Source organism: Haliotis rubra, unplaced genomic scaffold, assembly GCF_003918875.1.
Source record: "Haliotis rubra isolate DU_JTF1 unplaced genomic scaffold, ASM391887v1 Scf279, whole genome shotgun sequence".
NCBI classification, from domain to species: Eukaryota; Metazoa; Mollusca; class Gastropoda; order Lepetellida; family Haliotidae; genus Haliotis; species Haliotis rubra.
Genome location: NW_025766880.1, coordinates 403,845 through 420,630, shown reverse-complemented (window position 1 = coordinate 420,630; position 16,786 = coordinate 403,845). Strand labels below are relative to the sequence as shown.

General features: G+C 39.5%; 1 protein-coding gene across 1 annotated transcript; it reads right to left on the bottom strand.

The window, feature by feature from the left end:
- Window positions 1-1,166: 1,166 nt before the first annotated feature.
- On the bottom strand, window positions 1,167-10,242 carry LOC124281072. Its single transcript, XM_046717084.1, has 6 exons — window positions 10,060-10,242; window positions 9,631-9,665; window positions 4,351-4,421; window positions 2,869-3,090; window positions 1,943-2,050; window positions 1,167-1,567 (listed from the first exon to the last, which is right to left on the bottom strand). Exons 2-6 carry the CDS (start codon window positions 9,661-9,663, stop codon window positions 1,414-1,416), a joined length of 588 nt encoding a protein of 195 aa, XP_046573040.1. The 5' UTR covers window positions 9,664-9,665; window positions 10,060-10,242; the 3' UTR covers window positions 1,167-1,413.
- Window positions 10,243-16,786: the final 6,544 nt, after the last annotated feature.

Below are 16,786 nucleotides of genomic sequence, written 5' to 3'. Positions count from 1 at the left end.
GATTTAATATCTCACCTGCCTCAGAAAGGAGCAAACTCTGGGACAGAAATGGTCACAGGTATTCAATGATCTTCAAAGAATATAAGAACTAGTGCTCAACGTTACCACGCATGATGTAGACGGTCCAGTGAGGAGACCTTGCTGTTGGAAAGTAGATCACAGACCTCACTGTAACCATGTTTCCACTTCCTCAGAACACAAAATATACACCATAATAACAGGTTATGTTTTAATGATTGACAAACAAGAAATACACATGTAAACAATAACATTAATAAACAGGGCGGTGGGGTAGTCTAGTGGTTAAACGTGGCTCAGCACACCAAAGACCCGGGTTCGAATCCCCACATGGGTACAATGTGTTAAGCCCATTTCTGGTGTCCCCTGCCCTGATATTGCTGGAATATTGCTAAAAGCGGCGTAAAACCAAACAAGGGGCAAGAATGCTGTTAATATGGATGTCAGTCAAATACCTACATACTGCTCCTGAAACACGTCTTTTTAAGTTTCTGTTCTCTCATCGTAATGTATACTGTGAAGGGTGGTGACGTAGCCTAGTGGTTAAAGCATTAGCTCGTCACACCGAAGATCCGAGTTCGATTCCCCACATGGGTACAATGTGTTAAGCCCATTTCTGGTGTCCCCTGCCCTGATATTGCTGGAATATTGCTAAAAGCGGCGTAAAACCAAACTCAGTCAGTCAGTCAGTCATTCATAAACATTCGAAGGCACTGTACCTCACCTGGGGGCACCGGAACCAGCTATATGGCGGCAGTCTATAAATAATCGAGTCTGGACCAGACAACCCAGTAATCAACAGCATGAGCATCGATCTGTGCAATTGGGTCACGATGACACGTGTCAACCAAGTCCGCGAGCCTGATCATCCGATCCCGTTAGTCGCCTCTTGCGACACGCATGGGTTGCTGAAGACCAATTCTAATCATGATGTTCACGGGTAGCATTGAACTCTTGGTAAGAGTATACACTTCACATTTTTCGTCCAAATATTTCAGTATGTTTATCTCCTAAATATGTGTGTGATGTATAATTCCAGAAATGGTAAAGGTATGCATCAAATGATATGATATAAGTCGTACAGCCCACCGACTGTCTTCGAAATAAACGTAACAAATGAGGTGTGACGACAAGATGAATGTCAGAGAAAGCATAGACAGGTATACGCTTGTGCTTCATTTTGTACAGATCTAAATAAGATGAATTGTTAGCGCAAATAGACACTCCGAGACAGTACCGAAAAGTAAACAAGGTACATTTGTATATTTTAAACACTGAACACATAAATATGACTATCGCCATGAAGAAATAATAAACATGGGTGATTTCAAAATACACAAATCCAACAGACATGACTTTTTAAGTAAAAATACTATGTTTCTTGTCTTGGAGGCACTACGTGTTGATGCACTTGCAGGATCCGGGCACCTTTACCCACTCCACCTGGTATCGATTGTCGTCGTCTTCGTCCAAGTCATCGTCCACTGTGACTGCTGTTGTATATTCCATATTTTGTTTACACTCGCCGTAGTGATAGTTGGTCACGTGACTGAAATAGACGGCAGTGAGTGAGTATAGTTTTCCACAATAGCGATATTCCAACAATATCACGGCGGGGGACACCAGACATACATTGTACCAATGTGGGATTCGAACCTGGAGTCTATAGCTTGACGAGCGGACGCTTTAACCATAAGGCTACACCACCGCCCCGAAATAGACATGACCCTTAGACAGGAAGGCAGGCGTCATACGGGCCCTTCTCGGTGAAATTGGCTTTTGTGTCTGTTTATCAGAATGCTTAATTATATATATACTATTCATAAATTCAACATGTATTTCATACTGATTATTTATGTGACACGCAGATTTGGCCAATGGTCCATTACGTAAGCACGAACGCTTAGCAAGACAGCTGTTTTACCTGCACTCCTCGAACTTGAAGAACTGCTTCCTGCTTCCAAACTGGGCGATCAACTTCACAACGTCCGTCACAGTGGTCATCGAGGTTTCGTCTCTGAAGAACGCTTGTCTATAACACAAAATGATACCTGTCTATAGCTCGACATGACACCCTTCAGAAGACACCCTTCCATGACAAAATATAGGAAATGTCTAAAGCACATGGCAGTTTTCTTTAACACGATATGGCATCTAGATACCAGATAGCATAACACCTTTCTATAACACAAGGCAATTGTGATACCAATTTATAGCACACAATGTCATTTAACTAAAACATGGCTCCAGTATGTCACACGGCCTGACGCCTGATTATAGTACATGACATCTGTCCCACAGGGGCGTGTCACGCTTAGAAACAGCGTTAGAAAGACATATAGGTATATAGACCCTACCCTAGTACTATATAAAAGAAAGGAGTAGGGTCTATATACCTATATGTCTTTCTAACGCTGTTTCCAAGCGTGACACGCCCCTGTGATCTGTCTAGCATCTGTCGGCGCGTTTATAGTAGCACTACATACCTCTGGCTTTGGGGCAGTGAGTGAGTTTAGTTTTACGCTGCTTTTAGCAATATTCCTGCAATATCGCGGCGGGAGACACCAGAAATGGGCTTCAAACATTGTAACCATGTGGGGAGTTGAACCCGGGTCTTCGGCGTGACGAGCGGGCGCTTTGACCACTAGGCTACCCCATCGATCGATGCTCATGCTGTTAATGACTGGATTGTCTGGCCCAGACTCGATTTCTTACTGACCGCCGCCATATAGCTGGAATACTGCTGAGTGCGGCGTAAAACTAAACTCACTCACTCACTCACCCTGGGGAGTATGCAAACAATACAGCGGATTACTTTTACTGATGATAACCGATACATATTGTACTTACGATTGACAACATGCGTGGTGGAGAACAGGACCCGATATTTGACGTGCAGGAAGACTCCCATTTTTTGAAGAACAGTTGACATAACAATTTGTTGGCCCCAGCACCCTGCTCTTGACTGGCGTGTACAAAGTGGTTAAATTGTGTAGACGTAGCTGCTGCTCTGTGGTTCTGAACAGCGTCGGGTACCGCTCAACGATACGTTCCTCGGCACTTTTCTTTGTCCTGAAAAAGTCAAAATGACCATAGTTTGACCGAAAGTAGTGAGTGAGTGACATTGGTTTTATGCCGCTTTTTAGTAATATTCCAGCCATATCGCTTTAACATTCCACAGACGAATGAGAACTCCACACACATCATTGCTTTTATATTTAATGGATATATTATGTGAATGACGCCACTGACGCCAGCACAAAGTATATCGGACGAACTCTGGTGTACTACCTACACCCTATATTAACTAAGAACTATGGTGTACTACCTACATCCTATATTAACTAAGATCTATGGTGTACTACCTACATCCTATATTAACTAAGAACTATGGTGTACTACTTACACGGTGTACTACCTATATTAACTAAGAAGTATGGTGTACTCCTTACACCCAATATTAATTAAGAAGTATGGTGTACTCCTTACACCCAATATTAATTAAGAAGTATGGTGTACTCCTTACACCCAATATTAACTAAGAAGTATGGTGTACTACTTACACCCTATATTAATTAAGAACTATGGTGTACTCCTTACACCTATATTAACTAAGATCTATGGTGTACTACCTACACCCTATATTAACTAAGAACTATGGTGTACTCCTTACACCCAATATTAACTAAGAAGTATGGTGTACCCCTTACACCCATATATTAACTAAGAAGTATGGTGTACTATTTACACCCTATATATAACTAAGAACTATGGTGTACTCCTTACACCCTATATTAACTAAGAAGTATGGTGTACTACTTACACCCTATATTAACTAAGAACTATGGTGTATTACACCCTATATTAAAAGAAGTATGGTGTACATCACACTAATTAGAACCTTACACTCAATATTAATTAAGAACTATGGTGTACTCCTTACACCCTATATTAACTAAGAAGTATGGTGTACCCTTACACCCTATATTAACTAAGAAGTATGGTGTACTACCCACCCAATATTAATTAAGAAGTAACCCCTCAAACCCTATATTAACTATTTACACCCTATATTAACTAAGAACTATGGTGTACTACCGTATAAACTATGGTGTATTCCGTACATCCTAAAGAACAACTCAGAACGTCAACTATTACTACCCAACTCCCAAAAAACATTTTGCACTAATTACTCCCAATAAAACATTTTGATAATTCCAGTGTACTACGTACTCCCTAAAGACATAAGTGGTTATTACAAAGCATCAAATGGAGTATATTCCCTCAACACAAGCAATCCTACATGAAATGGTCAGTTATGTATGTACTCACCCGACCTCCTTCCAAATGACGTAGCACGCTAATCCAATAGTTGTTATACAGAATGCTATAGCAATGACAACCTGCAAAACAACTTTACAACATCAGCCATATACATCATCTAAACAGCTCAATATGTATTTATTCCCCGATAGACATAACATGAGTAATTTTGACAAATATAAGAATTCAAATTGGTAGGAACATGCAAGGATTAGGTAAGTTCTGGTTGAACGCCGGTTTGATACAGGTTGTGCACTAACACGCTTTGCTCCATACGCAACTCCTCAATCTTCTTCCAACCAACAACCAGCACGAGTAAAAGCCCGGCTGTACAACGAATAACCGCCCTTAAACCGCACCCAACCACCTCACTCACTCCAGCTGTTAACCCGTGAACATCCAAGTTAGAACTGTCTTCAGTAACCCATGCTTATCGAAAGACGCGACAAACGGGATCGGGTGGTGATGTTTGCTGACTTCGTTGACACATGTCCTTGTATCCGATCGTACCGATGCTCATGATGTCAATCACTAGATTGTCTGGTCCAGACTCGATTATTTACAGACCACCATCACTTAGCTGGAATATGTGAGTCATTAAACATCAAACAGGTAAACAAACTAACACTCCCGGTTTAGTTCACATGGGACTACACACAGAAAAGCGTCCAGATTGCAATCTGATTTACACCAACTGCTAACATTTCTCCGACATAGAATGAAACAGCATTAGTCGGGATGACCTGCCTTCATATAAATGGACTCCCGAACGACCGAACATGTCACCTGTGTATTTTCCTTGTAGCGGTGATAAATATCATTATTTATGTAAATGTGAACTACTTGTGTTTTATTAGTGAAAATATCTTGTGCGCCAGGCGAAACCACATTTCGCGTCACCCCTTTGCTCTCTATAGATCGCGACCCGTGAAGGTCCGGGTTAGAATATTGATCTTCAATAACCCATGCTTGTCGTAAGAGGCGACTAACGGGATCGGGTGGTCACGCTCGCTGACTTCGTTGACACATGTCATCGGTTCCCAATTGCGCAGATCGATGCTCATGCTGTTGGTCACTGGATTATCTGGTCCAGACTCGTTTATTTCCAGACCGCCGCCATATAGCTGGTATATTGCTGAGTGCGGCGTAAAACTAAACTCACTCACTCTATAGATCGCTAAGCGTCTCTGAATGTTATTATAAGTTCCCCAATGCTAAGAAATAAGTAAACCTCTATACCATGAACGCTGGACACACTACAAACTTACGTAAATTTACCTGTAAACAAAGTGTAATTTCAACTTGCAGTGTTTGTTTGTGCGTGCGTGCGTGCGTGCGGGTGTGCGTGTACAGATATAAATGTCTTCAATTGCACTATGTATATTTATCACTTGCCTACTATATCTTTTACTCCTGCATCAACCAGGGTGATTTGAGTGAGTAAATGAATCTGTTTCGGGTTATAGTCCGTATAAAGGGGTTTCCGGATTAACAAAATTAAGTTTCTCACAGAGACAGGCTGTTCGCTTTCTCTACAATCACTACGTAGTCAAAGCTCTCCACAATCACAGGAGTTTAATTATGCATGGAGTTTAAACCCAATCGCCTGTCGCGACGTCGGGCACTCAATCCGCAGTTGACATAGTTCTAGGACACGCATGAGTTGAAATCAGAATCGCCCGACCGCGATGTTTACAAACAAGCGATAACTTTCCCAAGCTAGATCATACATAGTTGCTTGTCAATTTGAACTCTTTTTTTTTCATTTCAACTATCAGGTACATGTTACAGAGCGAATGCTGGGGGAATCGGATGCTTTTCACTTTAATCTGCAGTCCGACCCGAATAAACAAACAAATGTAAATGTATCTGGAAAATACCCCGGTTCTTCTTCTCGGAATGGCATTAATCAGACATACACAAGATCAATAATGTCACAACATTTGGGGTTAGATGGAAGACGTTCAAGATTCTTGTAACAGCAGCTTTCACATTGGTTTGGTACATAGAGTGAGTAGACCATGGCGCCGCTTTTAACGATAATCAAATACTACCACGGATACTACACCAGATATGGGCTTAACATATAACAAGAACGTGAGGACGCTTGATTTCCAGGTTACAGCACTGAATTTAAAGGTAACGGAGGTGTCTCTCACTGTGAGTGAGTTTAGTTTACCCCGCTTTAAGCAACATTCCAACAATATCGCGGCGGGGAACACTAGAAATGGGTTTCACACAATATACCCATGTGGGCAATCGAACCCGGGTCTCAGCGTGACGATCGAACGCTTTAACCCCCAGCCAGTGTGAAGCGTCATCATGGCAATCACTAGGCTGGTCCGGATACAACAGCTAGGATCAGTTTCATGAACCTGAAGCATCTCCAGTGAACAATTGGATGTACGGGAAACACAGCAGGAAGACTAGGGTCATCGTTACAACGTATGAGAGCATTTGGCAACACTCGTATCCGGAATTGCACGAGTTGGCTCCGAACAGTCTGAAATGACACGATACTGTCCCGTCCTCGTGCTTATTGCATATGCAGTTGTACTATTAATGGTTCAGTGAGACATGTAGACATGTCGGTCTAATAAGAAAAATACATTCTCATGGATGACATGCGTCCCCAAGGAGCGGAATGATGTTGGCATGTCTTGGAGGTACCATCGCTGGTCGCACCGACACTCAGGGGCCGTGTGGTTTCATTGAGGTTGTCAACATTAACACAAATCAATCTTGCAAATAAAAACGACTCTTTACTTTTATTTTGGGTGCACGGGTGGCTCAGTAATTACAAAGACACCGGGATATGCTCTTCGGAGTTGAGGGGCGGTGGGGTAGCCTAGTGGTTAAAGCGTTGGCTCGTGACGCCGAAGACCCGGGGTTCGATTCCCCACATGGGCACAATGTGTTAAGCCCATTTCTGGTGTCCCCCGCCGTGATATTGCTGGAATATTGCTAAAAGCGGCGTAAAACTAAACTCAGTCAGTCAGTCAGTCTTCGGAGTTGAGTCCTTTACTTGTGTCAGAATCGTCGTGCGTTCGAATCCCGCACTTCATGATTATTGTATTTTCACTTATACCCATATTAATGTGTTTGTGAAAGTGGTGAAAGTTAAGGCTCAAAGAAATTAACTCTTACATTAAACGCTGTTCTCAATATCCTGAAACAGCTGGAGTCACTGAACATTCAATGACTATATTACTAATAGTACACAATCCAATTTGAAAATGGTCATTTGTAACATATGTTCGATTGATGGTTACACCTTCTCAGTGAAATACAGGTTCTATATAGTACTTTTTGGGGTTGAGTTCCTCCGAGATTCCAACCCTCTCTCTCAATGTATCAGAAGATCAGCGCACAAAGTCAGCAATTTAACCTACTTAGCCACCGCCGCTTCCTCAACAAAACGTTTGACAACTGGTAGTCTAGATCACGTACTTCGGTAAACCCCTCTGAAGAGAATATTTTGGCACCGCTCCCATAGACGATGGCTATGAATGCACAGTGCCATTCAGAAAGTGGTCAAATGTAGCATGTGGCGGTGGGGTAGCCTTGTGGTTACAGCGTTGGTTCATCACGCAAAAGACCCGATTTCTATTTCACTCATAGGTTCAATGTATGAAGCCTATGTCTGGTGTCCCCAGTCGCGATATTGCTGAAATATAGCAAAAGCGGCGTAAAACTCACTCACTCACTCACTCACTCACTCACTCCTCACTCACTCAAATGGAACATGTAATATTTGGGATAACACTTTCTTACACATTCTTGTACCGTAGCCCTTTGTATTCATAGCCTTCGGCCATACGAGTCGTGAAACACTATACGGTGGCTGAGTGGGTCAGATCGCTGACTTTGTGTGCTGGCTTTTGAGCGCCTCATTCTGAGAGTGTGGGTTCGAATCCTGGATGGGACTCAACCCCCCAAAGTACTAGAATCTGTACATTACTGAGAAATTGTCATCCTAATTATTGCATATGTCGCATGTCACATGTTTGCTCTTAAATGCACGTGTATATATTCCAAGAAATTAGGTTTTCAAGCGCTGTTTCTATGGGTCGTATAACAATGTACGTTTTGTGACGATGTGGTCACAATGAGCCAACAAATTCCCATTACGCCCAAAATTAAAACAAGCCCCAGTTAGATGGGACATTCAAAAACTGAGGAACATCTGGACTTGCTTCATTTGGGGGGTTTCATTCATGAAGGGCTCGTCGGAAGGGAAAACTAATCCGTTAACAGTGAGACAGACCATGCAACTCCCATGTAGGTCCAACAGTACAATGAACAGTCGCATAAGCGCTCGTTGTGATTACATTTTGATATTTGCTAAAGTAACTTAAATTATCGGGAGTAAATAGGTTGGGAATCCTTCTGTCCATCAGCGGGTCCACAAACGCATGACTCACTAAAACTACATTACAAAACTGATAATGAAACTGGAACGGCATGCGTGTGTATGGTCAACCTGCCTAGCCGCTGTCCGAGGGTCAAGTCAGACAAAGACCACTGAGGACAGTACGACTAACCACAAGTTAAGGTGAATCACTTTCCTCATCTGATGACCATACCTGTCTGGTCAGCCAGCAGTATCCCACATTCCAGCCACCATGACACGCTTTAGTGACCAACAGGACATCCTCAGTTTATATTACAGGGAGATGACCTGCACTTGAACCTATGGTAGTGGCCAAGGTAATGGCTTGAGCTTACAGCTGCTGTTATCTAATTTGTACTGACTTCTCCGTGGATGTTTTGAAAGATGAGAACTCGGGGAATACAAAACTCCTATAAACACCTACAAATAACAATGTCCAGTTATACAACGAGCCTCTATCCAATACAGTAATCGAGTGAGTGAGTATAGTTTTACGCCGCACTCACCAATATTCCAGCTACATGGCGGCGGTCTGTTAATAATCGAGTCTGGACCAGACAATATAGTGATCAACAGTATGAGCATCGATCTGCGCAATTGGGAACCGATGACATGTGTCAACGAAGTCAGCGAGCGTGACCATCCGATCCCTTTAGTCGCCTCTTACGACAAACATGGGTTACTGAAGATCAATATTCTAACCCGGACCTTCACGGGTATATACCAGCAATATCGCGGAGGGGGACACCAGAAGTGGGCTTCACACATCCCAATACAGCTAAACTGACTGACACTGAGTCTTGAAGTGTCTACGATATATGCAGGTGTTTCCACTGAAGTCAGGGTTACCTGGTAATCAATAATGTTTACAGATCGATCGTACAATTGTAACTTACCCATACTCTCGACGTTGAACAGCCACCTGCCATAGCTGAAAGAACAAAGAAGACGTAAGATGCGAGACCTGTTACTCGATGTATGCCTTACAGGTCGTTCAGGTATTCTGTCACATCAGCCATGCTCGGCTGAGCTTGTCACCTGATATCTGGCTAAGTGTGTCATAGCGTAGGATTGCCGTAGGAAAAAGGTGTATAACAAGTTCACTAGTTTCCGTTATTCTAAAGGGAGCAACGCTGTAAAGTATGAATTAAATGACAATGTTTGGAATTGGAAACAACTTCTGTTAATAATATTACAGCTAGGTGCACAATTCGCTCGGATGTATAATTAAAATAAACCAAAGACTGACATAACTTTATCACGGCAGTAATCCTGATCCCTTCACACATAGGAAAGGAACGCCCCTTAATCTTTAAATTGCCTACCTTATGTTCGTTGTGTTTCGCCTGTGATCCTCTTCACTGTGTGACGAAAACAACTGATCAGTTTGTCTTTATAGAAACCGGACTTGGTATTCCCCAAACCTATTTCATTACATGTTTCCCGTGTCATTGAGTGAACATTAGCAAGGGAGGTAACTGCTGATGGGACTTATCATCGACAAATCTTTCACGACGCGTGTTAAGTCAAGCGAAACTTAGATATGTTCAAACCAACCAACTGGATGTTGCTGGTATGAATTAATCAGGACTTGAGGCGGAAGTCAGTTGTTTTATCTTCCAGAGCATGACGATCCCACGCATAAAAATATAATGGAGGGTATTCAAACAGCCGTCCTATTCTAAGAACTTTGTCATCAGTATAATGTAAAAAAGATAATTTCTTGTGAGAACAAATCTAGGTTTCTTAACAGAGATCTCATTCATAACTAAACTCATAAGGATATTACTAATAAGGGTATTTTGTGTATTACCCAATGATAAGACACCTGTAGAGGTATTATAACATTTACTGAAAACGTATTGAGTTGAGTTTGGCTTTACGTCACATCGGCATTATTCCAGCCATATAGTGACGAGATCAAGTTTCCATTCATTACCATTTTAAGGCCAAGGTCCAAAAGGGTTATATATCAGAAAAATATATATATACTGAAAACGAAAGCATAGCTAAAGCTATGGTTGATAAAAGTAATTCAACGACTAGGGAAAGTTATGCCCATCGTTCTTGGAAGTGTTTTATTAGCATAACTGAATTACTGCCCTAGGGCAATTATTTATTTTATTTTTATTTTTTTTTACTTGGTCTTTGAGACCTATTCGTAAATAAGGGTAGAATATTGTCAATAGAGAAATGTTTAAGATTATGTCCTTTATGTCATTCAGCCATTGAAAATGAAATCCATTTTATCATTTTTCTGTCCATTTTATGTTGATCTAAGAAGTTAAATATATACAAGTGCAATCTCCTTGTATCCTGAATTGTGCCTTTGTTCAATTTTATATACAAATCATGTAAACGTTACTCTCCAATTTGAGTAGTTATATATATAATCATGCTTTATCTTGAAATGAACTGTTAAGCATTGATATACATCATGTATTCTCCTTGTATTATTGTGAGTAGTTATATATATATATATATGTATTCTCATTGTATTATTGTGAGTAGTTATATATATATACATCATGTATTCTCCTTGTATTATTGTGAGTAGTTATATATATACATCATGTATTCTCCTTGTATTATTGTGAGTAGTTATATATATATACATCATGTATTCTCCTTTGTATTATTGTGAGTAGTTATATATATATACATCATGTATTCTCCTTGTATTATTGTGAGTAGTTATATATATACATCATGTATTCTCCTTGTATTATTGTGAGTAGTTATATATATATATATCATGTATTCTCCTTGTATTATTGTGAGTAGTTATATATATACATCATATTCTCCTTGTATTATTGTGAGTAGTTATATATATACATCATGTATTCTCCTTGTATTATTGTGAGTAGTTATATATATACATCATGTATTCTCCTTGTATTATTGTGAGTAGTTATATATATACATCATGTATTCTCCTTGTATTATTGTGAGTAGTTATATATATACATCATGTATTCTCCTTGTATTATTGTGAGTAGTTATATATATATACATCATGTATTCTCCTTTGTATTATTGTGAGTAGTTATATATATATATATATGTATTCTCCTTTGTATTATTGTGAGTATTTATATATATATACATCATGTATTCTCCTTGTATTATTGTGAGTAGTTATATATATATACATCATGTATTCTCCTTGTATTATTGTGAGTATTATATATATATATCATGTATTCTCCTTGTATTATTGTGAGTAGTTATATATATACATCATGTATTCTCCTTGTATTATTGTGAGTATTATATATATACATCATATACATATGTATTCTCCTTTGTATTATTGTATATATATATATATATCATGTATTCTCCTTGTATTATTGTGAGTATTTTATATATATATATCATGTATTCTCCTTGTATTATTGTGAGTATTTATATATACATCATGTATTCTCCTTGTATTATTGTGAGTAGTATATATATATATATCATGTATTCTCCTTGTATTATTGTGAGTATTTATATATATATATCATGTATTCTCCTTGTATTATTGTGAGTAGTTATATATATACATCATGTATTCCTCCTTGTATTATTGTGAGTATTTATATATATATATATCATGTATTCTCCTTGTATTATTGTGAGTAGTTATATATATATATCATGTATTCTCCTTGTATTATTGTGAGTATTTATATATATACATATATCATGTATTCTCATTGTATTATTGTGAGTAGTTATATATATATATATCATGTATTCTCCTTGTATTATTGTGAGTAGTTATATATATACATCATGTATTCTCCTTGTATTATTGTGAGTAGTTATATATATACATCATGTATTCTCCTTGTATTATTGTGAGTAGTTATATATATACATCATGTATTCTCCTTGTATTATTGTGAGTATTTATATATATATATCATGTATTCTCCTTGTATTATTGTGAGTATTTATATATATATATATATCATGTATTCTCCTTGTGTTATTGTGAGTATTTATATATATCTCATGTATTCTCCTTGTATGTGGGCCGGAGGCCTTAAATACAATAAACACTTTGACTTTGACATTACACGCGTATTAAATACTAGTAAGTATGCCTTCGTGGTGTAAGCCGTTTAATCACCCTCACTACGGTAGTTTATTTAATAACTACCTTGTAAGGGTGATTAACCTATACTTATCCCAAACCACATTTTATTAAATATATTTTTTCAGTTTCTATCAAAATTGACGTGGATATTGAGAAACCTTCTTGGTAAATATTTGTTATTTGCCCTGTAATATTGTCCTGATAGAGAACAATTAATGATTTATTAAAAACAAAACGCCCTCGGCATTAGAGAAGCGACATGTACTTCTTTTGTGAAATATCAAGTGTGTCGACGTTCTACGACCAGGGCGTTCTGCTCTGGATAAACAAAGAAAAAACATGCGGAAGTGGCTGTAAGTAGTCTGTTACGTTGCCAAAGGGAACGTCAGATCACCTGGAAAGATGAGAATGGTGGTGATGTGCCACGGTTAGATGGTTACATACAGATATGTAGATATCCAGAAGTTCAAAAGCTATTCAGTGGGATTGTGTAATTAAGAGCGAATGAGTTTAGTTTAGTTTAACGCCGCTTTTTAGCAATATTCCAGCAATATCACAGTGAGGGACACGAGAAAAGGGCTTCACACATTGTACCCATGTGCGGAATCGAACCCGGGTCTTCGGTGAGGTGAGGTGAAAATGGGGTTAAACGTCGTACTTAAGATTATTTTTTTTTATAAATGACGATGTGCATGCGTGTGTGTGTGGCTGCTTGTACTAGCCCAGACTGTTTTTTTTAGTGCTTGCTCACTGAGATACAATGCCGCAGTTAAGCATGAATACTGACACATTATACTGACTCCGAGCCGACCAGGCCTTGTTGTACCCATTAAGGCAGAGACCAACAAGTACCATATTTGAACGTCTTTTGGTTGTCTTCTGAGTGATGAGCGAACGCTTTAACGCCTACCGTGAATGATCTAGTTCCTCGATCAGTGGATTGCCGTTTCAAGGACCCCGGAGTGGACCTGAGGAGAGAATATCTCTCACGGATCTGTAACTTATAACACGTTTGTGTGCTGGTTGGTTTGTTGTTAAAAGTCGAATTCAGCAATGTTCCGGCGATATGACGGTGGTCTTGAAACTATCGAGTTTGGACCGGACCATCCAGTGATTGGCATCACGAGCACCGATCTACGTTTCTGGGATACGACGACATGAATCTACCATGTCAGCGAACTTAACTGTCCCATCCCTGTAGTTGCCTCCTACGACAAGCTGAAGGGGTTTGACACATGGCGTATCCGGTCGAATAAGGAGATCTTCCCGTTAGTGAGTTGATCACTGCCTAATTAAGTGTCATCCTTGTCTGATCCCGGAACTGTACTCTAGCGCCACAATAATGTACGTAATCTTTTATAAATGGTAGACAACCAAAAACAAGTTGACAAGCCTATGTTTAATATGATCTGTCGTAGTTCAACACGAACCCATCCCGCTGTGGGTAGATCCGGGTTAGAATTGATCTTGTCGAAGAGGCGAATACCGGGATCGCTTGGTCTGTCTCGCTGACTTGGTTGTCACATCGTATCCCATTTGCGTTGAACGATGCTCATGATGTTGACCACTGGATTGTCTTGTCCAGACACTAAACTCACTCACTCACTGTGGGTGTTTTCTATTTCGATCTGTATTGTATGGAAATTGTGAACATCCATAAACCTCTAGAGCACAGTGCGAGATGTAAGAACGTTTGTGTATGGTTGTCAAACTCTATAATCGAATGAATGCATTATTGTCAATCATGAAATGAGGACTGCGAAAAGTATTATTTCAATAGCTATTCACAACGTAGTATGGTCTTTGGGGGCCGAGCAAAATTACCTTCAGAGTTGTGCAAGCTTCAGTGGCGGCGAGTAACGTGATCCACACGAGTGAATTGGGTTTATCACTGCTTTGACTATTCTAGTTTTGCCAGGCCGTGTTAGCGGGACTGGTAGAAAGCCTGATATGATGCAGGCGTCAGACTTTACCATTTTGTGAAACCCATGAACGCCGGCATGGTTGTGACAAACCAAGGAACGTATTAAGGCGACTCGGTATTCGAACCGTAGGGTTCTAACGTGCCAAAGGGACGCAACTTTAACAACGGTGCCTATGCTGATCTACCCATTAAGAGCTCATTCTCGGTTTCATTGTAGGTTGCTTGTTCTATTTAATGCCAGACAAAAAGAAGGCCTTTACAAGAAAAAGGTTTTTACAGAATATGTAAAAATGATTGCATTGAAGATGAATATCGTTTTTGTACTTGACTGGGATGTAGGGTGTCTACTGCACCTAACCTAGCGACGACCAGGCTTTGATATACTTTGAATAAAACTCGGGGGATATCTACAATCAGTTAACAAAAGAAACACGCAATGTAAAAGAGAGCTTGAAGACACTTGAAGATTTGGAGATGAACGTTTGCGATACAACTACCAGCTTGACCAACACTTTAATAAGCTGTCAATACACTAGTCTACAATTCAAAATAATAAATATTGTACGACCAGTGTAAACTTTACATTTAAAGCTGGCAAGACACACAATCGTCCCAGTGAAACCAGTGCTTCTCATTCAACAGTTTGTCCACTTCCAGATCAAACCGCGAGGACTCAAGTGCATCCGCTTGTTGCAGCAGCCACTTGGGACTGTCATATTGGACATCCACAATGTGAATCACTGGCGTGTGTGCACCCAGCAAATCGCTCTGTTTATGGTCACCATGAGTCACACAGTCTCGATACAACATCAGGAAACAATAGACCTGAAACTGCAATGTGTGATCAGCGGGTCAGGTGTATCCGTGACACTTTAAGGTCGAAAAGACCTTCTATTGATGACAGTGATCTGTTTTGAAACATATTTCATTGACTTAAAGGGTCAAATGGATTGGGCAATTTGGCAAAACTTAGAACGACTTTTCCATAAAACATATGTACAGACAGAGGACAAATTTGTCATTACTGAGTTTCCGAGTTACAACTTGTTTTCATAGACGCTTCTGTCACAATTGATTGGTGTCGTTAGGCCCTATTTGTATAATGACTGATCCAAATTGATCCCATTTCTGTGTTTTTTACCTTGATATTTAATCATGTCATGTAAAAAATCTGTTTGTATTCTCAAAACAGTGTCGGCCCATAAGTTTTCACATGCAATACAGCAATTAATACTCCCTTGTTGTAACCCGTGTTAGGTGGTATAAACCTACACATGTTATTTGTCATCATTCACTTGATGGTCAGTTAATGAATTTATAGCAGGTATAATTAGTGGTAACACACTTAGATTACCCGACAAAGGTTCCCATTTGGCATTTCTTGTGTCTGGAGTAAATATTCAACATTATAAACATCGATCAAAGGATTAACCGATACAACACGCTGATTGATTAATTACTTTTATCTTACACAGCGGATTTGTCAAAAGGTAGTGTTTATGTATGTAGATTTACTAATCTATACTGAATACACTCTGCCGTGTCGGTGTCTGCGTAAAAACAACGTCCTTCTTTCAAAGGGATTAACCGGCAATACATTGATTGATTGCCCATTATTGGCTAACTAAATTACTGTTTTTAATGAAAGGCGGACATTATGCAATTAGTTGCCAGGTGTGCTATCTTGGGTGACCAATGAGACTATACACCAATACCTGAAAAGATTTATCACTTTTTCGTATATTAAACTGTTAAGACACATCATTTGGAACAGTTTTGTGGATATTGATGGATACATTCCTCAAACAAGGTAATGGCCTGATATTGTTCCTATAACTTTAATCTGTTTTAATTTTAATATTTGCATTTTGTTTTTATTCATTTGTCGTAGCATTCAACAGAATCATTGTTTTCGCCGTGAAGTGTAATGAGACAGACAACATACACTAGGGTGTGTGTGCGAATTATGATTCACATTGGCAAACTATAAAATGTCTAGATATTACAGTTCTGTTATAAATTCACTATAAGTATC